This window comes from Hypomesus transpacificus, chromosome 17 (genome assembly GCF_021917145.1).
Source record: "Hypomesus transpacificus isolate Combined female chromosome 17, fHypTra1, whole genome shotgun sequence".
Lineage (NCBI taxonomy): Eukaryota > Metazoa > Chordata > Actinopteri > Osmeriformes > Osmeridae > Hypomesus > Hypomesus transpacificus.
The window spans coordinates 9,312,715-9,334,866 of NC_061076.1; the positions used below are offsets into that span (position 1 = coordinate 9,312,715).

Here is a 22,152-nt window from a genome sequence, read left to right on the forward strand (position 1 = left end):
AAACCATTAATCCAGGGCCCGCTGCAGGATTTTTTATGTGGTACGTTGTGTGACAGGGGAAGGAAGGGGGGAGCGGGGAGAGGAAGAGGAAATTCCTTCTCCAGTGTCATTGTCACGGTCATTGTTGTGGTGGTGCTGGCAGAGTTGGGGGGGTGAGGGGGGAGGGGGGAGGGGGGTTCCCATCTAGGGAGAGGGGTGCCCCCATGAGGGTGGGCTCCCCCTCCTGCCTGCCGTTGTGTGGGGCACACGCCCCCCTTCCACCTCACCTCTTCTACTAGCCAGGAGCCAAAGAGAGGGGATTGAAGAGCTTGGAGGGCAAGGGGCGGGGGTAAAAATTTATGAGGGAGGGGGGGGGGGGGGGGGTTTGCCTGGTAGTAGAGCCCCACGCTCCCAAAGGGCTAAGGGGCTGGAGGGGGGCTCTGTGGGTGGTGGCAGAGGGGGGTAGGTTGTAATGGTGTGCTGTGGAATCCTTCGGAATGCAGTCGTAGCAGCAGTCCTGTCAATACTGTACTGAGCCTGACACTGTGAGGTCTGGGCCACGGTGTCTGAGAATGGACTATCTGTCTGGCATAGATTTCCCTGCCAGTGGTAAATATTGTAGACCACAGCTTGTAAAAAAAATCCTTATTAGGGTTATACAATGTAGGTCACAAATAGTTGCCAATAAAAACTGAATCGATGGTAAAAATGTTTTAACATACTTTTGTTACCTCTTTGTTAGGCAGACATGAGAATAACATCCGTTACAGTTTGCTTCACAGTGTTCATATCACCCACACTCTGACTTAGAAGCCTAGCCTAATAACATGCTAATGATGAGTGACATAGGCTCTTATCCTGAGTGTATAATATGGTACTTGTTTGCCTCCCCTCCCCCCCTCCCTACCACTCTCCCTCTCTCCCTCCATTGCTCCCTCCCACCCTCCATTGCTCCCTCCCACCCTCCATCGCTTGCCTCATCTCTGGGGAGAGCTTATTTGCCTGTTTTTAATTGCATTTTAATTTACACAAGCCCTGGAGCTGTGTGACAAGAAGCTGTCTTTTTGTCTTGCCATAGCAAAAACACTGACTGCTGATTTTCCTGCCGACCAAAACCTTCCCTCAACCCATTAACAACCACAATGCTCCAACTGCATCAACGTAAACACAAATAAACCAAGCAGCAGAATCAGACCTGGGTTCACTCTGTAGGTCATCGGTGGTTTAAAAACAATCTAGTGTCTGGGGCAGAGAGAAGCGATAGAGAGAGTGAAAGGGGGATGTTAGAAGTCGATGATGTAGATGAAAAAGACCATCTCTCCATCTAAGTGTAATAAAGGGCGGTTGGATGGATGGAGTACAGACAGACGAGTTTAATGTGTCGACCCATCTATATGGAAATGATGCCGCGCTGCCAACCACCCTGCTGGTTTTTTATAACTCATTTTGGATTTTGATTGGCTGCGCAGAGCAAAAAGGAGTTCAGAGGAGGGGTCGGGAGATAAGGTTTTTTTTTTTGGGGGGGGGGGGGGGGGGGGGGGGGGGGGGCAGAGAGGACAATAAGGATTTCAGACTTGTATAAAATTTTGGGAGATAACCGAAGGAGCATTTGATGTTTTTTTTACATAAGAAAGACAATCACTTAGAAAGTGCCGTCCTCTGCAGTTTTAGATCCCCATGCAGAAACAAACAAAGGCATGCAGGATTCTGTTCCTCTCTCTTTCTCTCTCTCTCTCTCTCTCTTTCTATCTCTCTCTCGATACATATATATCTCTCTCTCTCTTTTTCTCTATTTCTATCCCTCTATCAACGTGTCCGCTATTTCCCTTAGCTTCAAAAATCACATAATCTCTTCTTGTATTCTGTGCTCATACACTTTGGCACACATGCGCACTGACAGACGGAGGCAGACATTGCTACGCGTACAGTAGCATTAGACTCCACTCTGCTCGTCTGCCATTCCAGTTCACCTGAAGCTGAAGGTCTAGGGCTTGCCTGTCAGCATTCATTCAGACTGTGGTGCTCATGTGTGCCTCAATCACTCATTGGCTTGACACAGCTACTGTATGTGCCTGCATGCGGACGGTGACATCAGTACTGTCACAATTCCACCAGGGAAATCTATTACAGCCAGTATACAGTCTGCTCTCTCTTTCTCACACACACAAACGCACATCAACACACTCTCTAAACCAGTGGCCTCACATGACCAGCCAACAACAATGCTAGGTATTTGACAGCTAGCATTGTACCTGTAAAATAGTTTGATTCAGCAGAGCCGTAGATAAGGCACCCTCTTTGCTTTTGTAGCTATATGTATGACATTCACACGCACACATTGGGGTGTGTGGTATCCTTAGTTTCTGTTCAATATTGTTTCTTTATGATATATCTCTCGTGTCTTTGTGTGATGGTTATTTAAAAGGAAGACTATAGATTTTTTCTCCCATTCAGCCTAATGGCAAATCAATACTCCTGTCTTCATGGGAGACCCTCTGCATTTCATACACCAGTCTAAGAGATGGGATAAACACAGACTCACGCAAACAAACACACATGCACAAAAATGTATTTGTATTAAAGATCTTTTTCTCTCAAATTTATGAGGTTTGTTTTTCAATTCTTGATTTTGTGAACATAAATGTAAAATGTTCACCATTTTACACCCTTACTTTAGAATACTTGTAGGGTGATTCTCAAAGGTTTGCCCATTGATCACCTCAGTGTATGAAACTGGATATCGGTTCTGCTTGACATGGTATAAATGTGTGTGTGAGTTCACGTCTGTTATGTCTGGGTGTGAGTGTTTGTTTATAGTTTTTTTCCTGTGGAGAATCCTGTCAACTAGTTGATGTCTGGCATTACTTTACAACTCAGAAACTTCCACTATAAGGGGAGGAGTTGGAAAAGGCTGTAATCATGACTTAAGGATTTCACAGGATTTTCCGACAGGCCAGAAATAAGGGAGTGGGACTGGAAACAACGAGGGAATGGAAGAGAGCTCACCAAACCCACCACCGCAAGATAACTGAAGATGAATTTTTAGTTATTTATCAAAAGAATGGAGGCCTGAGGCTCTCTGTCTAAAACACTAACAACTAACGATCCTTCAGTTGAGTCATCACACACGTAGCCTACTGTGTGTGTAATATGGCCTCTGCCTTTGTTAGAGCTTTGTCATTTCTAACAATGCTGTTCACCACTGCTCAGCTGGCTTCGAGGTAGCATGAGAAAAGACAGAGTTCTTCTTCGGCTGCTTGTGTTGTTTATTTACACTTACCTCACCTTTTATTCATTAAATCCGTGACATAAAAATGGTATATGTAGAAAGTACAGCAGAAAATCAAGGACCAGAAGTGCCTTTTTCTAACAATAATTCAGTGGTCAAAGTCAAGGAATGGTTTGTAGTTTCAGATGCTTGGAGCAGTGTGTTGTATTTTAATGATGTGTATGTTAGAGTGTATACAGTACTGTTCATATTAAGCATTGTCCTCTGCCTCTTAACTCTGGAGAATACTCTAAGCTTGACAATCGCCCAGTGTTGTCTCCCTGTGTCTACATCTAGAGCCCCCTCTCCTGGGGAGCTCTCTCACTAGACTCCCTGGTCTCGGACACTCTATTTGGACAGAGGCCCTTTTGTCTTGAGAAGGCCTGAGAAAACAGGCTATCTGATGCATTTTGAATTAGATTTCTGAACATGATGTCTAAACACAGATGAAACACACAGAACATTTGATAGAGAATTATATTCACAGAGATTAAACGCAACCGTACAAAGGATTTTTGCCTGCAAAGCTGGACAACTGTACCTGACAGTCACATACCTTTATACTTAAATCTGATCTGACGATACATTTACCAAAGGTGTGAATTTGCTATGGCATGATCTGCTGCTTTTCTTTCACACCACAAGCAGGGTGTCAATAACACCTTTGCAAATGCCCATACACACATACCCAAACACACCAGAAGTTGCCTGATATTTGTTGACTGGCTGTAAGTGGCTTTCAGGTCACATAGAGATCTTCTACACAAACGCAGACACACACAAACACTCACACACGCACACATAGTTACACGTACACAGAGAGCAGATCTGTAGCCCACATCTTCCTGGTACAGCAAGCATATGTTGTTTACAGCGGTGCTGTCACACTAGCCGGTAGAGGAGCACATGTTTGTGGCTGAGCAACCAAGGGTCATTTCGCAGTACATTCACAAGCCTATACTGTTGACAGTCTGGTAGTCTGAAACACAAAGACTCACAGTATAAACCACCTAGTTCAGCCTCTCAGCCAGGCATGACCTCCACATTGTCTCTATAGTAACTGTGAAGAGGCAGTGTAAAGGAGCAGTGATGCTCCCATGTCGTGCAAAGATTCCAGAAGGGGCCGGATCGGAAAAGCACAAGCGCAATTGAAGAAAATCTCATTTCAAGCATTACATCACATACAGTATTAGTTCCGTTAATGTTTCTTTCAAATGATAATGTCAAGTGCTTTATCCTATTTTGTTAGTTTGTGTCTGACATTGACAAAGCAAACCTGCAGAGTTGGTGTTATCACAAAATACCACTTAAAATCCATCTGGTTCTTCCACACTTTGTTAATGTTTCTTTTAAAGAACCTCAATACATTTAAAGCACTAATTACTGTATAATTGGCACATACAGATCAGTATAGTTTTTTAAGTGAATGGTGAGTGAACAAAAGTGTTATTACGGAGTCATTACGATGTAATTATAGAGTAATTGCTTGTGAAAGGCATGTAAATAGTAGACTGTTACATTGATGTAGTCATAAAATGATGCAATAAAACGGGAGCTGAGGTCCAGACTGATGACCTTTGCTTTTTCAAGGTTATATTGACATGACTTAATTGTGGCTTTCTTTTTTGGAGGAATTTAATTATTGAGTGACAGAACGAGTTTGATTAAACACTCCCTGGTGTGTTATGTTCTGGGGTTGAATTAGGCCTACAGCCAACACTAACAACGAAGCCGAATTGGTGATTCCGAACATTTCAAATTGAACAATTAATAATTTAATCTACATTTATTATATTTGTTGAAATCAATGCTTTTGTATGATTAACATGACTATCACATTGCGTTTATGCATGATACCGGACACATTACAAAGACAAAAGGTCGACAAGGCTCTTTTTCTCGCATGAAAACCGTGAAAACACAAAGCCCCTCTCGCGAAGCATAAAAATCCACTCAATGAGAGAATTTATCGGCACACATGGCAGCACCCAGAGACTAAAGGAGAAGAAGGTGTGTATGCGTAGAGCCCATTAAAATGCACTACGGAAAATGAGATTTGGGGAATGCCTGTGAAAAACCATGCGTGTAATCATCCCTATTCCTCTCCCAGTTTATCTGTTGCGAGGAGGAGGCTTTGGTTCTGCGCCTTGCGTGCCCTCAACCTCCCCCGTGTACCCCGTATTAATATTCATGGGTATTCTGTGTCTGTTGCCGCCTGTGGCCGATTGAGTTTCTTTACGCAGAATATTCCAGACTCTTCAGTGAATGTTATTAGAATTTAGACTGCGGGTCTGGGTGGCTATTGTTAATACACGCGTTGTAATGTGTCAGACTATCCTTTATTATAGCCAATAACAGACTTTATAAATCATTTTCGATTGGGAATGTACATAGGCCTATACATGTTTGTTTGGAATGCCAAATACCCCATGTGGGCATACTCAGTAGTTTGTCGATCCTGTAAAGTGTTGCACGGTGTGACCTTGAATACACAAAATACTATTACGAAACACAATTATGCATCAGGCTTGTTGTGGGAAACATGAGTCAGTCAGAATCATGTGGAAAAACAGACTGACAGAGACACACAGAGAGAGAGAGAGAGAGAGAGAGGGGCTTAAATGCTTACACCTGTTTCCCTAAATGCTTTGGTTTCCAATGAATTTCATGAATGGTCAGGTGTAGGTTGATTGGACAGATGGGGAGAGACAAAGAGAAAGAAAGGCAGAAGCAGAGTCAGAAATAGAGAGAGAGAGACAGATGAGTCATTGTCTACTGAGTGGCCATAGTGACTGTGCACAGGGAGTTATACAGCCAACTCTGGCTCTCTCTCAACAACAAAACTCCACACCATCCACAACAATCTCTTCTCCTCACACTCTCTTTCTTATTTTTGACACTTATTTTCCTCCTCTACTAAGTTGTTCACTTCACAAGACAAGATTAGTTTCAAACCTTTCTCCCTTTTCGCTCCCTCCTCACTTCTTCCTTCAAGCTCTCTCTATTCAGGGGAGGGGAACAAGTGAAATGGAGGGAGAGCAAGCCAGATGCGTTGGCCTACATATGTAGAAGGCCAGCTGTCAGTTTACAGTGTGCAGTGCTGTTGTGGTCTGCTGTGGCCCACACACAGGGAAACCACAGTAGACTGACAGTCTCACAGAACTCTTCCTGGTATCTACTGAAGCATCAAGACTCTATCCCTCACATGCTAAGCTTGCACTGTTCTTCTCACCCGGTTAGGACATTTTGTGTGTGTCTTCTGTGTGTCGTCTGTTTGTGAAAGGCTGTGCTGATGCTGTTACATGTTCATGTTTGGATGTCTTTTTCGTCCACACAAAGGTTAGACTGCCAAAACCAAGCCCACACACAAGCATGCACAGAATGCATATCTACTTAAAAACACGTGCCTGCATACAAACACAAACATTAAACCACATACTCTCTTGCTTGCGTGGGTGCACACACACAAACACACACACACACACACACACACACAAGGAGACACACACAAGCAGACACACACAGCCTCTCTTTCCTTCTCTAACAAGCTTCATCTTTCACATGCAAATCAGTCTTTAATCTGAGTGCTCTAATAGACAACCATGGCAACAGAGACAGCCCTAATGAGGCAGAGGCTCAGGTTAAGAGCTGCCTGCATGTTACCACCACTTACATTCAAACAACAGTCCGCACAAACACATACTCTCACGCAAAGACACGTGCACACGCTCACATAGACACACACACACACACACGCACACACACACACACACACACACAGGCACACACACTCACACACACACATGCATACATATTCCTACCAAAGCATGTGAAACCTGACTTTTCGTGAAGATGTCAATAGAAGCATCAAGTCCTCAGCCATAATTTACAGCCATGTTAAAGCCATTAGGCAGATTTGTGCATATAGCACAGTCAGACAGACAACCATTATCTGGATCACACAGCAGTCTGTAACCCTGAACACCTACACACACACACTGGCTTGTTACAATTAATAGTTGGCAATTCTATAGAGGTCGGGGGTGTTCAGTAGAGGTTGCATGTGGGAGAGAGTGTGCACGTGTGTGAGAGAGAGAAAGAGGTCTAGAAAATGACAGAAATGTAAAAAAGCTAATATGTCAATTCTATTTATAAACAATGCTTACAATAATAACCCAACCATATTTGTTGGAATTATAAGTTGTGCAGAGTGCAGTTAAGTTTGAATCCCAATAATTCACTTCTGAGGCACCTGTCCTAAATCAGCAATAAAGTTGGATTGAATTGAATGATTTAACTGCATTGTATTGCGTTGTAAGCCCTTATGGGAGGGGCATCCATTAGTCACAAACCACAGATGTGAATGACTAAGATACACAACAAATCAACTGTTCAGGATGTCCTGTGTACACTGTTTGAGAGTATGCTACATTCATATGGTTTTGAGAGAGGTGAGAAATGATTGTTAGTCAGATGTCAGGAGATACACTGATAGTTCAACAACTGACAAAGACACACTTCTTCCGTTTCAAGCAAGGCTTTGTTCTGTCATGGAGAAGCACATACAGTACACACACTCAACCTCTGAATGAGGCACATAGTTATTGTTGTTGATTCAAGGCAATCAACACCTGACATCAATTGTTGTGTGTAATTGGGGGTATTCGTATGCATACAGGTTTGCAGTAAGGATTAAAAGGGGTTTTACTCTAAAATAATAGGCTGGAAGTTGCTTGCAGACAAAGGTTGGTATTAATCGTATTATATTTGACCATGTATGAGAGTATGACATTAAATGAGCATTCACACGTTTGAATGCATTTAAAACATTTTACAGTACTCTCTCTCTCTCTTTTTTTTCCATCCTCTCCCGCTTCACCATCTTCTTTAACACATACCATCTGTTTGCAACAAGTAAATCTCACACGATTGATCAATCAAAACAAAATCAATAACATTTTGACTATCAATCATTCAATCAATTACATTTTTGGAATGCATCAATAAATCTATGCAAATCTCATGGTAAACAATAAAGCTCTCTTGAAACAAATGAAAGAGACATTCCACGTTGGTGAGGGGGGGGGGGGGGGGGGTAGAGGCAGAGTGGAGAAATGAAATATGATGGGATAATCACAGACCCCGGATTCTTCCTGCCGGCCGTCAGGTCGGAATGCTGTGAGGTGGAATGTGGAACCCGGAGCGTCAAAACAATGTTTCTCAGAGGAACATGGAACAAGACATCAGAGGCAGGCTTGCTGAGGTAAGGTGAGGCCAGAGGCTGGAGAGAGAAGAGAGAGAAGTTTGAGAGGAGAAAAAGAGGAAGAATAGACCAAAAGAGTAAGGCTTTGGAGATGAATGATTGAATGGCAATTGAGGAATATTTGTGATCTTCATCAAGTCTTTGACTTTCCATTGTTCCACAATACATGAGAATATCTAGCCTCTGAATGATGTGAAAAGCGAAAGAACAGAACACATTTAAATTGTATTGAGCCAGCACATAATCCTGCATCATGATCATAGCGTATATTTTATGAAATGGAATTGTCATGAGAAGCTCAGATTTTTGGTTATCATGTTTTATTTTTCAGAAGATTCACATCCCCATATCATCCAAAACCCATTCAAAAATGGCTTTAGTGCAATAATCTCTCATTCACCTCCCTTTACAAGCCCCTAAAAACCCCTGCCCATACTCTGCACCGTCCAACTCCACCCTGTCCATAAATTCTGTGTAAACAGTGTAAGGCTCCCATCTGGATGAACGTTGAGGAAGAAAAGATGTGTGAAAAGATGCCTGAGCTCCACAGCACAATGCACAATTCAGAGGTGTGAAAATCTCCCCTTTAATCCAGAAATCAGCCCTGTGGAGAGAGGGATTTGAGGGTGGTGTCTGGGGAAGGGGAGCGGGGGGAGGGAGCTCCATGTCCCTGATATGCTGCTGTGGCTGCTGGGGGAGACAGCGGTGATGCTCTCACTGTCGTCAGGAAATCAACCAGTCGCCGGGTTGCCATTGACATGTAAAAGCTTGACGACTGCACACGCAGCTGCTGACCAACATGAAACATACTTTCACACGCTGACTGGTGTGCTGTGCAGCAGTGGAGCTCCAGGAGGGAAACTCCCTTATCATTAGGTCTATGAAATGCTATTTCCTTTCAGACCATGGTAGAAGACCGCATGTGGATGAATTTGAAATCGTCCATATGTTCGTTGCTAAGAAAGGGGTGGCTATGATGCCTGGGTTACTAATGACACAAAACTTTACGCTTCACACAGAACAATTGCACATTTTGAAGAGCTCAAATGGCACAGCACAACAATGACAATTCACAGTTCAAATTCATTTTGATTCTGCTGTGAATGTGCGCACTCTGTTGGGTATGGCTAGGAGCTGGTGCAACTACTGATGGTGGCTTAACGTGATAGGAGGGAGGTGTCTGACAGGAAGGTGAGCATGTTGCTGTGAGAGCTGCTCTGTGCTATTCATAGACCTTACCGATTACAGGTTCATCCCCTCGAGAACGCGCAGGGGAGGAGGAGAGGGAATGATAGAGGGAGAAAGAGTGATAAAGTGATAGGAAGGGTGGGAGGGGGAAGAGATGGAGCGATAGCAAGATGAAGAGAGACAGGGGAGGGGGTAGGAGTGGGAAGGTGATGGTGTACATAAAATGGGGAGAAGGGTAAGAAGAGGGTGATTATAGTGAAGAAAAGAAGAGATGGAGGGAAAGGAAGGAGTAATAGATGGAGGAGAGGAGAGGTGTGGGAGGAAGAGAATCTGAGGGGATCATCCATCCACCCACACACACAAACACACGTGAATACACTTTGCAGACTTACAGTGCATCCATATTAAATATTCTATAGGGACACTCCAGAGCCTCGACTGAGGAACTCACAAGACAAGACCAGCAGAGAGGCAAACATAAGATAGGACAGAGACACTAGCAGTATGTGTGAGCTGATGTGATGCTTTCGCCTTCAGCCCTCAATTTCTGGTCCAAGCCTTCTCTCAGAGGCCAGGTGTCACCAGGATAAAAAGAATATGAGACACATGAGATTCACAAGCCACAATGGGAGAAAATGGTGAGTGGTGGTTCTATTAGATTCTGTCTGTCTGCCAGCCTGTCTGCCCATCTGTCTGCCAGACTGCCTGCCTACCTGTCTCTCTATCTGCCTGTCTATCTATCTGCCCGTCTGTCTCTCTGCATGTCTGCCCATCTGTCTGACTTTCAACCCATTCCATCCATCTCTAACCGTGCTGTGGGTTCTGTTGGCATCAGGGGCAGATGACGTTCTAGTGCCAGAGCCCTCGGCCTCCACAGCCAGCAGGCTTGCCAAGCTGTCCAGAACAACAAATAGAGCAAAAGAAAGACACAACCAACTTAAATTTAGCTCAAACAGCTGCATTCCTTATCGAATTCAAGTTTGTAGCTGCCCAACACAAATCTTTGTGCAACAGACACCCACTCCAAATTGAATGTGTCTCTGATCCCCCTTTTCATGGATAGCCTCTTTTGAACTTCATCCAGGTGTTCTGACACCACGCACTTTACTCTCACTGTACACAGTGTAAACACTGTTTGCACTGCACAGACTGTAGACACATTACACACACTCACGTGCACCTCAGGGAAATATTTGTGACACATACCAGCTCTATATTTCCCTCTCTCTCTCTCTCTCTCTCTCTCTCTCTCTCTCTCTCTCCCTCTCCCTCTCCCTCTCCCTCTCCCTCTCCCTCTCCCTCTCCCTCTCTTTGTCTCTCTCTCCCTCCCTCACACACACACACACGCACTCACTGCTCCTCTTCGTCTCGTCTTGACCCAGACGGTCTGTGTACCAGCTCTGTGTTCCTGCCAGATTCCTTCCAGGCTAGGAATGCCGCAAGAGGCCCTTGTACAGCTGCAATTAACATGTCGACAGGGGCTGGGCCCACACCTAGGCCAGTAGCTTAATGACAGCATATTCATGAAAGGCAAATATTTGCGCAGAAAAGCTGTTTCCCGGCGACCGGAGAGCGATTCGCGAGAGGCGAGGGCAAGATAATTGAAAGGCACCGTGGGTGTACGAAGAAAAGAGAGAGAGGAAGGAAGGGAAATGAAGAGGATGGAGACATAAATGGATGGAGGGCTTGGCTTTGAATAGGCTGTTTGAGAGTATTCCATAAGGGGTTTGTAATGGTGGGAGATTATCACGACTGTTTGGTCTGCTGCAACACAATGATGGAGAGAGAGAGAGAGAGACAGAGTTGACAGAGATAGAGGGTAGGACGAAGAGAAGGAGATACAAAAGCAAAGTCAAAAGCAAACGGATTATTGAAAAGGCAAGTCAGACAGAAAACAGAGGGATGAGTAGAAAATAAATCATAATAATACAGCCACCCGGACGGGGAGAGAATGATCCTGAACGGAGAGATCACAGATTCTTAGAGAGAAAGAGACGACGGGAAGCTGATCGTTCTCCAAAAGAAGCAGACTGCTTGACGTCCTCTATTTCCCCAAAGAACATCCCTCCCTGCTGCTTCCCCTGACTGAGCTACACACAGAGACACACACACACATCACACTGTGTGGGGGAGGGGAGTTCCACAGAATGAGAGATATGAAGGTGGAGAGTAAGGAGGGGAAGAATAGAGCAGGAGGGTGAGGGAAGGGAATGAGTAGGGATGGGAAAGGAGAAAGTGAAAAAAACTTAAATAGAGAGGAAGAGATAAAGGGACTGGCAGAACGATGTGTGCATGGCTGTGTCGACTCTGGTGTGTGAAATGGTCGCTCCACACCTGCTCCACAATACTCATACATCACCCCACCTGACTCAGCATCTTGTCTCTCCTCTTCACACACACACCATTTTTATCTCTCCAGCACATGCGCACATACAGCACCTCCCCCCACCTCAAGCCAAACACACCATAAAGAGACTCAAATTCCAACCAAATCTCCCTTGCAGAAAAATGTGATGGGATTCAGGGTTAGAAACACATAACAAGCACACACACATGCAAAGACGCACACACACACAGACAGACCAACACATAAAAAACCTAAACATAAAACCAGACAGCTGGAGCTATCAAACCCAAAGCCTGAGAGTGGCTTCCTCAGATGGGCACTGAGATGTGGGCTTTACACCACATTCTGCCAGAAAGCACTGCTGGTGCTGGGAAAGAGACGTCACATTCAGAAACAGGCTGACTGCCTCATAAGGGCAGTGCTCTCTCTGTCTGCGAAAAGAGGGGGAAGGGAGACAGAAAAGGGGGAAGGGGAGGAAGAGGAGAAAGAGGGGGAGGGAGACTGGTTTCAATTATGTGTGACAAAAACCAAATTAGACACCTGGCAATCTCAATATGGCCGCACTCCTCTGCATTAATCCCAAAGATGCTGTTGAAGATATGTGATAGCGAAGAATTTAAGTATGACAAGAATGCCTGTCTTGGAGATTTAGGAACAAACATTTATCAGATGGAGACATTATTGTTTTCGATAAAATACCCGACATGCACAAAACGATATAGCCGACATAGCCTGCATTCCACTGTGCCGTGTGTTTGGGGTGTTGAAGCAAATTGATCGGTGAGTCAGCCCACAGGAAACTACTTCCAGGGCCACACCGAGACTTTCCTCTCATTGACAACGTTCAATACCAGCTGATTGTAAGGGTGGAGGAGACTGGCTAATGAGTCTGGCTCGTGGCTGGGCATGCACCAGTACACATGTATGGAGAGAGAGAGAGACACACATACACATTATGTTTACAATAAAGGATGAGTAAATTATGGAGGAAATGCTGGTGGTTAAGGATCCACCTGTTATCTAGAATTGGTTTCACAGTCAATCTAACACACTGGAAAAGAGAATCTACCATTACTTCAGGACATATGGCATGTATATATTATAATCATCTAAGGTATTTCTTGTGGAGTGGATTACTATAAATTAAATGTTAATTAATATTACATTTAAATCTTCTCTTTCACAACCTATCGACACAACGTCTAAAAACGAGGATGGAAAAATCAACTCTCCGCTGCACTGTGTGTGTGTTTTGATCCAGCCCTTTTTCCATCTCCATGTAAGGTCCTGCCTGGCCGGCCGGCCGGCTGGCTGCAGAGGCGGCCACAGTCCCAGGCTGCTCTGCTCCCGCTCACGTCTGTCCATGTAATCCATTGAGCCGCTAAAGAAAGAGCGCTGACGGTGCCCTTTTCCCCATTTCTAATCCAAGGGCTGTGAGTCTGGGACAATAATCCAGGATTAAAGAGCCCCTCCCAGTGGAGAAGGAAGAAGGGGTCTTGGAGGGGAGCGATGGAGTGAGAGAGAGAGCGGGGGAGGGTCGGGGTACACAGCTGCGCCTCAGGCACCAGCTTTCACACCGGCAGTGTGCGACAAGGAGACAATCCAATAACGCAGACAAATACAGTCTGATGAGGCCTAAATGGCACAGGCCCACCCCACTCGCCCCCAGGCCATGTCAACCACTTACAAGGGAGACATATTGTTACCGAGAGGGATATTAGTCGGATGATGGGCATTACAGCCTTTAAGCTGAAATGAGAAAGGCTTTTGATTGTGAGATTCCAAGAAGTCAACCTCCACCGACGTATTGTCCAATCTTTGACGGTTGTAAATGTTTTTTGGTCTATGACAACGGCCATTTTGAGGAGGAATAGTCAGCAGTCCTGTCAGCTCTGAGTTCTGAGGTGGGCTCACATTGATCCCTTTTTGGGGGGAGTGCTGTAAGTGGCTTCTCCTAAATCTCATGTTTTGTGTCAGCTGACACGGAACAGAAAACAAACTGGAAAACAAGGCTGTGACAAATCACCTGTTGTCAACCCTGTTTTCCGAAGTTGTGGTCATCATCATGTGACGAGCCCATGGTGTGTCAATACCACAGGCTTTCCAGGAATGGAGGAACTGCACAGTCAAAGCTGCAAGAAATTAGTGGTTAAAGGAGATAAACATAAAGACTTTCTTGATTTCCATTCATGTGTTTGGGAAGGGAAATGGGTGACTCCTGTTGCAATAGTCATCATGCCATTATTTTTCTGACATTCTAAACATATTTTCAATAATGTCTATGTACTCATTTGTTTGAATGCAATGTAGTTTGCCAACACTCAAAGCTAGACATCATTTTTATTTTGCAGTTTACTGTGTCACATGCGTCGACTTGTCCCCCACTGCCCCCCCAACCCTGATCACCTGCCACCTTAATGACACGCTACCACACAAGGGACATGAACTTGCGTCATTAACCATGTCCCATGGTTCAGGTGTTCCTGGGGATAGAGGCTTTGTCTCGCAGTAACTAGTTTACATCATCTGTATTTAACATCTATGTTGCGTTGGTATACAAATCAGTCTTTAAAATACAGGATTTTCAGTTGTTTACTTTATTATCTAAAAAACAATTAAATGATACTGGATATATTAGGGTATAAAAGCAGACAACAATGCATGTGTGTGTTTTGAAAAATTACTGAAGATACACAAACGGTGAAGGGCTAACAGATTCATAATGAGAGAGGAACAGTGTACATAAGTATATCACCATAGCAACAGATTTATCGTGCATTACATCAAAAATAATTTCAATATATTTCAATACAACTTTATTGATAGTTCCCCAAGGGACAATGTGCTCTGGACAGACCATCAAAACTGGGATTAGTTCCGCTGGTTTCCCTCAGTCTTGACCAATCTTGGATGAACACAGAAAAAGCACACCCTAGTTCAGATGTATGATGGTAGTGTGAACTCTTCAAATAGTGTGGTGCAAGATGTAGAGTAGATTTTATTCATAAAATGAACAGAATAGCAAACGTAAACAAATATTCAGCCAGATTGGCACAACCTCAAGGGTAATACCAGCTGTTAATATATTTTTAATTTCCATCGTTGCTTTTACACGATGACATGTTTTACTTTGTCTATAACATGTTTTGTAACTGTGGAAGGGAACCTTATATTGTTTTTGACACATTTACATTGTGTCAATACACACAATAGGGTCAGGGTCCGTAGAGTATTTTCAAATGTTTGCACATTTTGCTTGGATAAGTTACACGTTTAGCATGCATGTGCTTTAAAGTGTTTCATCATTAACAAACTGAGTCAATGTTTAGTTTAGCAAGTTTTTCTGAATTAAGTTTAGGTGGCTGTGAGTTGTGAAAAGCTAGCTCAAACACAAAGGGAAATCTTGGCTTTTATATCAAAGATGTTTTCATATAACACAAAGAGATTTTCACTGTGGGGAAAAAGATGTTAGCACAGACACAAACACACAAACAAAACAGCCTCACATGCACTTGCATGTCCACACACACACACACACACACAGAAACAAAAAACGGAAAAAAGCCTCCTTAAACTTGAAAGGTGTTGGATTGGTTTACACACAACCCTTTTGCACAAAGCTAATGCCAGTTGACACAGAAATCAAGAGTGCGATTGAAGCCCGTTGTCAGGGTCTTCTTTACACTACAACCGTGGAGATGTCTACTGGCGTAACTCTGACCTACAGTAAACCTTTTCCCCTTGTCAAACTGCCTGGAAAACAAAACTGTGCAGTCATCATTTGCCAACTGAGTGAATTCCTTTCCTAATGCTGTTATAAACCCAGAGATGCTTCTCATACTTACGTCAATGAGGCTGTCAGATGCACACTAAACAAAGCCCCAACCCCTATGGTGAAGAACAACGTAGATTATGAGGCCAATTCTAAAAGGAGAGACAGATGCAATAATGGTTGAATCGGTATGTTCATAACGAATTGGAGTTCCATAGCCAAATCGCAGTTTAAACAAACTATTTGACTTTAGATTTATGTTTGTCATAAGTGTTGCTGTGTTCTATAACAACAATTGTGTTCAGTTAATGAGCAATACAACACATTAATGTGGCTTTGTGGTAACCTGTTTGTAACAAACATTGTGTCAATTTTTTTATTTATAAAATCAGTGTCGGAAACAACATCTGAAGATCTAGAATATTTCCAACCCAATGAACAAGAACAATATTAGTGTATGAAAGAGACAAAATCCTCAAGCATCTGGTGGCTTAAATTACCCGCAAAACAACCCCAAATAACGCGACACAACTATTTATTTCCCTAGTATTAGTAAAGCATCATCTAGTTTAGCATAGTCAGTAATCCAAAACCATTTCTCATACACAGCAAGCCACCAGTGCATTGGTTAGTGTAGAATTAACAGTTACTGTGTAGACAGTCAGTGACAGTGTCAGGTCCATTAACACCTACTCAGTCCAGTGCCCAGCACCTTCCATAAACAGCCCAGCCGGGGGTCCCCTCTAATGGGCTGAACTCATTCTCAGCCCAGCCTGCTCCAGGTGTGGAAGTCTGGCCCCATAATTGATAATTAAGGGTCTATAACCCAGCAGTCACAGGACAAGGGAGGGCCTAGGCCCCACACTGTCACTCACAGAGAAGAAAAGAGAAAGGGGGAGGACAAAAGGAAAGGAGGGGCAAGGGGGGGGGGGGGGGTTGCAGGGAAGGAGAAATTGGTTGTTACTCAACTACACTAGGCACAACCAGGCACTTCACAGATCAGAATTAAACAAATTAAACAAACATTAATAAAAATTCATACAATTTTTTTGTATTTATGGAACTTTGTCTGTTAGGGTTTAATCTAAGGATATCTTTTTCAACCTGATATAGGATTGTGTGAAGCTGACAACTGATGCACACAGACACATTTACCCACGTTTACCCGAGTGTTTTGTTTGAGTGTGAAGGTATTGATTGTATGCTGTCTGAACAGCGGTTGGTTGGGGCTTCCACCCACGTTGGAGATAGAGCCCTCACAGTTACACCTCAGATCTTATCAATTATAGAGCTGCTAACTGCTTTCCAAACCTCTCTTTCCTTCTCACACACACACATCACTTTGTCCTGTGTCTCTGTGCATTTAGGCAAAGTAGCTCACAGTGAGCAGTGTACGTGTTTATACATCAGGTGAAGATCTTTGCTACAAGTGAATATATGACAATATTATATTGGTCTGCTTACTCCCCATTCTGCAAATAACTACACTTCAGATGCCCTTTCACAACTATGTTTCTGACTGTTTCTAACTGCGTTACTGCAATAAGCGGCAGAGTCTCAGTGGACACACATGGCCTAGAAGGGAGTAATGGGAAGTGGCATTTTATTCATTTATGTATTTATTGTCATTTTTCTTTTATCTTGTTTTCTACTCTTGAAATGCATTAACTCAGAGAGGGGCTATCAATCTGTGGCTAATGGCCTGTAATTACAGTCATGCTCATGCACAAGCACACAGGCACACACACACACACATTATCAGAGTCAAAGAGGCAGGGTCCAGATGGCCAGGACAGAGTTATGTCCATCAGACTTGGCCCCTGTGGTTGTTAAATTAGTACATCATTGTTCTCAAAACAATCAACATCACTTTCAGACCAATTACTTAATTTTCAATGGACTGATATAGCTAATTTTCAACTTATTGTTATTCATTACTGAAATGGCTACAATAAAATCCCTCAACAATAGCACCTGAACTGACGCATACACAAATAAAGAGAATATTGAGCCAACCTGGCAACCAAGTGTTTCTTTAGCTCTTGAAAACTATAGCCACCTGATGATGTGTCTGATGCCATCTCTACAGCTGACCCTGACAGTTGGTTAAATCACCAGCATGTGCATGCGTCCTCAAACAGTGCTAGGAACCCACAGCAAACAGCAACGAGGAGATTAGACTGAGGAGCGTTTAGGGTTGAACTCGAGGAACAGCACCTGCTGTTAGCTCCCAGCATCGGCAGCAGGCGTCTCTGACAGACACTTCAGCTGCCTGCTCAGAGAGGTCTAGTTCCCTGGCTTCCCCCTCAAGACCAGTCAGTCTCATCGTGTCAGAACCACAAACCTTACAGTTACATGTTAGACACAGTTGGAGCCTCTCTTAGACGAAGAAGGATCATTGTTGTGAAAGTGCATTTCCAGCTAATTAACATTAAGTGTCATAGTAGAAATAAAGTGTCCAGAAAATCCTCTATGTACACTAACAGCACAGTGAGCAGGGACTTGACATGAGCAACCACCATTTGAACACCAGCATGTGAGGTAATATTCACCAAAATAGAAGCCATCAATGTAAACAAACCAATGAAGGACTTGGGTGTACATCATCAGCATGCCTTCTTACACAAACGCTCTCCATTAGTCTCTACACAACTATGCCTCCCAAAGAACGTCAAATCATCTAAGCCTTGCTATCACATCCAGCAAGCAGCTACACTGAATGACTTATGGGTATAGAAGATAGTTTATGCTATTTCCACAGACACTGTATGTTGACGGTGAGAACGAGGGGCAGCTTTGAGATCCTAATGTTCCCATTTAGCATCAATTTGAAGACAAATTTCCACCAGTGGTGCGCCAATAAAATGTGCCCCTTTTCTTCCCCACCCATTCAGTCTCTCCCAGGGGTCGTCGCAAAGCGGTGCCATCTTTAACTGTGACTACATAATACACAAGATGCAGCATGCAGATCACAGCCTGTCCCCAGCTCAGCTCAAGCCTGTAAATTACCAAAAAAGAAAGCCTCATTGTCAACCTCTCTCTATACCTCTTCCCCCCTCCCTCTCTCTCTAGTTGTCCCTCTCTCCCTCTCTGGATGATAGGTGGTAAGAATAAAGAGATGGGTCTGGGTGGCGTGAGGGCTACTTGGATTGCACTTCAACTCAACCAGATGTTAAATGGTTGCTACAGTTAATACACTCTGTGCAAAGTGAAATCAACAGTTGGGATGGGTAAAACAATATTGATACAATCATAGTGCTCTGACATTTCCCTTCACCTGAGAGAGGATAGGTTTGGTGGAGATTATAAACAATAACCCTATTTTTACCACCCCCCAGATTTAAACAAAGACGAAAACTAAGACGTCTGCAAGCAAAAACAAATACAGATTTTCTGTTCTTCAGGCTCTCTACCTGTCCATTCTCTTTGGTTGGCAATGGTGTAACATCCATAACTGTTATGTTATCCCGCGTGGAAAAACATCCTCTCCACTCATTATTTAGTTGCTATTGCTTGGATCAGCGACCCATTTAGCCATACCCTTTTTTATCACTGTAAAATGAGCTGACAGCATTGTTATGCAGAACAGTTGACAGTTATAGACAATGAGAACGCATGAGCAAGTCCCGTAAATAAATCTGACAAGGAAATGTTTAGAGCCCTGTTCTGGGGCAAAACCCTTGTTGTGTAAACAGCTTCTTCCCTCTATTTTGGGCTTTTTGTGTTTGTGTGGCACAAACAAGTTGTGCCTCCTACAGTATACAAATATTGCTCATGCAAGGATATACTGCAAATGTGTAATATTGCTAAATATTTTGATAGCAAACTCAAACTCCAATAAACTCTCACTCAAGGGTAAACATGGACCCTGAAAGAAAAACGAAAAGCCAATAATGAGATGAAGAACGAGTTAAGAATGGGGAGGGGGGTAACAACTCAGAGCAACTAAAGCCTTGCTCTGAGTTTCGAGATACACACATACATTGGGACAATTCACTCAAAACATTCCATTGAACAGTTTAAAGTCCAATTCCAGTCAAGTTCAAGTTGGACCAATGCATCTCAGACTTTATAACTCAGTCTGTTTTGAGTCCTTTAACCAGGCCTGACCAGTGACACCACTACGCCACAACCATTCAGACTTAAAAGTGAACTCTGAAACTGTGAGAGACAAACGCTAGATTGTCCATTCTCCTCCAACAGCAAAGTTTACAACACTTCTTCATGGACCGTAGTGCCATTTGAGACGGTGGTACTGAATGTTAGTGATACATTCATAGAAAGGCAGTGTTCAATGTCACAGCAAACAGAAGTGACAGTTCCTTACTAGCTTGGAGGTTGCAATTAGAGGAGGGTGAGGGGAGAGCTGATATGTCAGGAATCCTAGTTGTGGAACAGCATTATTGCAACTCCAGATGGGCTCATCACATTATAGCGCTGGTCGACTCTGAGACCCTCAAGATTGCTTGCGGAAGGTGAAGATGTCTCGGGTCTTGGAGCCCCTCTTACCTTCAAGGGGCAGGGTGGGGGTGGGGTTGGGTGAGGGAAAGGGAGTGGGGGACAGGGAGGGCTGGGGGGTAGAGGTGCCTCCATAGGGGCAGCTCTGGGAGTCTGGATGCTCACCAGAACATTCCACGGAAGGAACGTAGCGACTGTCCCACATCCCTGGACCGCACAGCTTACACAGGTCATGGAGGCTGCAAGGGATTCTGGGTAGAAGACGGAACTGGTAAAGCAGACTGCGAGCCTGAGGAGAGAGAGGGAAGTAATGTGTGAGAACAAAATTCAGAGGGATGAGAAGAAAGGTAAATAAAGAGTACAAAAGCAAAATGCAGAGACAGAAAGAGTATAAAAGAAAAAAAGCATTGGATTAAATAAATGGCGGGTGGATTGAAGAGAAAAATCGAGGAGAAAAAGTGAACAGATATCAATCGTCTGTTAGAAGAAAAAAAAAAGAAGAAAAAAAACTCAGCTTATGTTGTCCATGCAAAACAGCTTATCATATCACTTGCATATTTAAATAGAATTTGGGTAAACCAATATTTCACTGAGGCCATTATCAATTTCAGGTGTAAAGCTTTCACTTAAAATGGTTTGAGTGGTATCCATTCACACAGTGGTTCTGCCAAAGTCTCTGCTAGTGGAGCACCTGCATACTAAAGTGGGCCCACCCAGCTCTGTTAGTGGCCGCAGCCCTGGCTAGCTGCAGTAATGCACCATCCATAAACATGAAGAGGAGACACAGGCACACTACCAATGCAGCGACTCATAAATCCTGGGGATGACAGGATACCATTAAGTATCTCAAGGCCTCAGAGGGGCTGAGCAGCAGAGTGAAAGTACACTCTGTCTATTGAATCTGACTGTAGCATACTAGTAAGAGATGAGAACATGCCATCCTATGTTTTCTTGAAATGGGTGTTAAATCAGACCAGATGTTGTTCAAGTTTGTAGTGTAGTGTGTTTGTAGAATTTAAAATAAAAATACATTATACAGGACATTAAAGTGAGTAAACAATGTAGACTTTTTTCCAATCAATGAATACACATCCACAATAACGTAGCATGACGTCATGGTAACATGCTAACCTTGCGCAGCACCAGGTCCCCATTCATGTGCATGGACAGGTTGCTGAAATGCAGCAGCATTTGGTCTGTGGCTAGCTGCTGTTCAGTCACGTCCTCCCCGTACAGCACAATGATGGCCACGCAGAGGAACAGGTGGAAGTAGTCTGTCTGTGTGGGTGAGAGGGAGGGAGCATCATCCTGAAATATTACTTTCATCGTCAATGTCAACCTGCCCTTTGAGTAGAACCTCGCTACAGAAGGTTTCTATGAAGGTTATGGTAACCTCTTCCATAATATGAAAGCCGTTTTACCCAGCTTGGAGTGAGTCTAGAGTTTATGGCGTACCTGGTACGGGGATGTGTCGTACCCGGTAGTAGTGTGTGACCGCATGGCATTCCTGCTAGTGGTGTGTGAGTGTGTGTCGCACCTGGTAGTGAGCCCAGCAGGCCTCCCACATGTGCAGGGCCTCGGTGTCGGGGAACTCTCGTTTGAAGCAGAGCAGGATCCAGCGGTGGCAGAAGAGCAGCTGCAGGCCGTCCTCCCCCAACCTGGTCAGGTGCTGGTGGAACCTGGGCAGCATCACACGCAGGAGCTCCCTCAGGTACATCTGGGGGGATGGGAGAAGGTTAAGACGCAGAGAAGTCTCGATACCTCCATTTCTCTCCCACTCTCTGCCTTTCTCACTCCCTTCCCTTTCTCCCTCCCTCCCTTTCTGCCTCCCTCTCCCTTTCTCCCCCTCCCTCCATCCCTCCTTCCCTCCGTCCCCC

At 44.0% G+C, this 22,152-nt stretch overlaps 1 protein-coding gene across 9 annotated transcripts in view; it reads right to left on the reverse strand.

Annotated features, from left to right (window-relative positions):
• Window positions 1-8,448: 8,448 nt before the first annotated feature.
• tbc1d16 (TBC1 domain family, member 16) overlaps window positions 8,449-22,152 on the reverse strand; it is a 35,292-nt gene continuing 21,588 nt past the window's right edge. For 4 of the 9 annotated variants that reach the window (XM_047037619.1, XM_047037616.1, XM_047037618.1 and 1 more), the window contains exons 11-13: window positions 21,813-21,992; window positions 21,407-21,553; window positions 16,594-20,564 (exon numbers count right to left, since the gene is read on the reverse strand). In XM_047037619.1, coding sequence (XP_046893575.1) covers window positions 20,274-20,564; window positions 21,407-21,553; window positions 21,813-21,992 — 618 coding nt within the window. In that variant the 3' untranslated portion in view covers window positions 16,594-20,273. Of the gene's footprint in view, window positions 8,529-14,604; window positions 20,565-21,406; window positions 21,554-21,812; window positions 21,993-22,152 lie in introns of those variants that run through there. The other 5 variants (XR_006957357.1, XM_047037623.1, XM_047037621.1 and 2 more) reach the window with 5 other exon arrangements.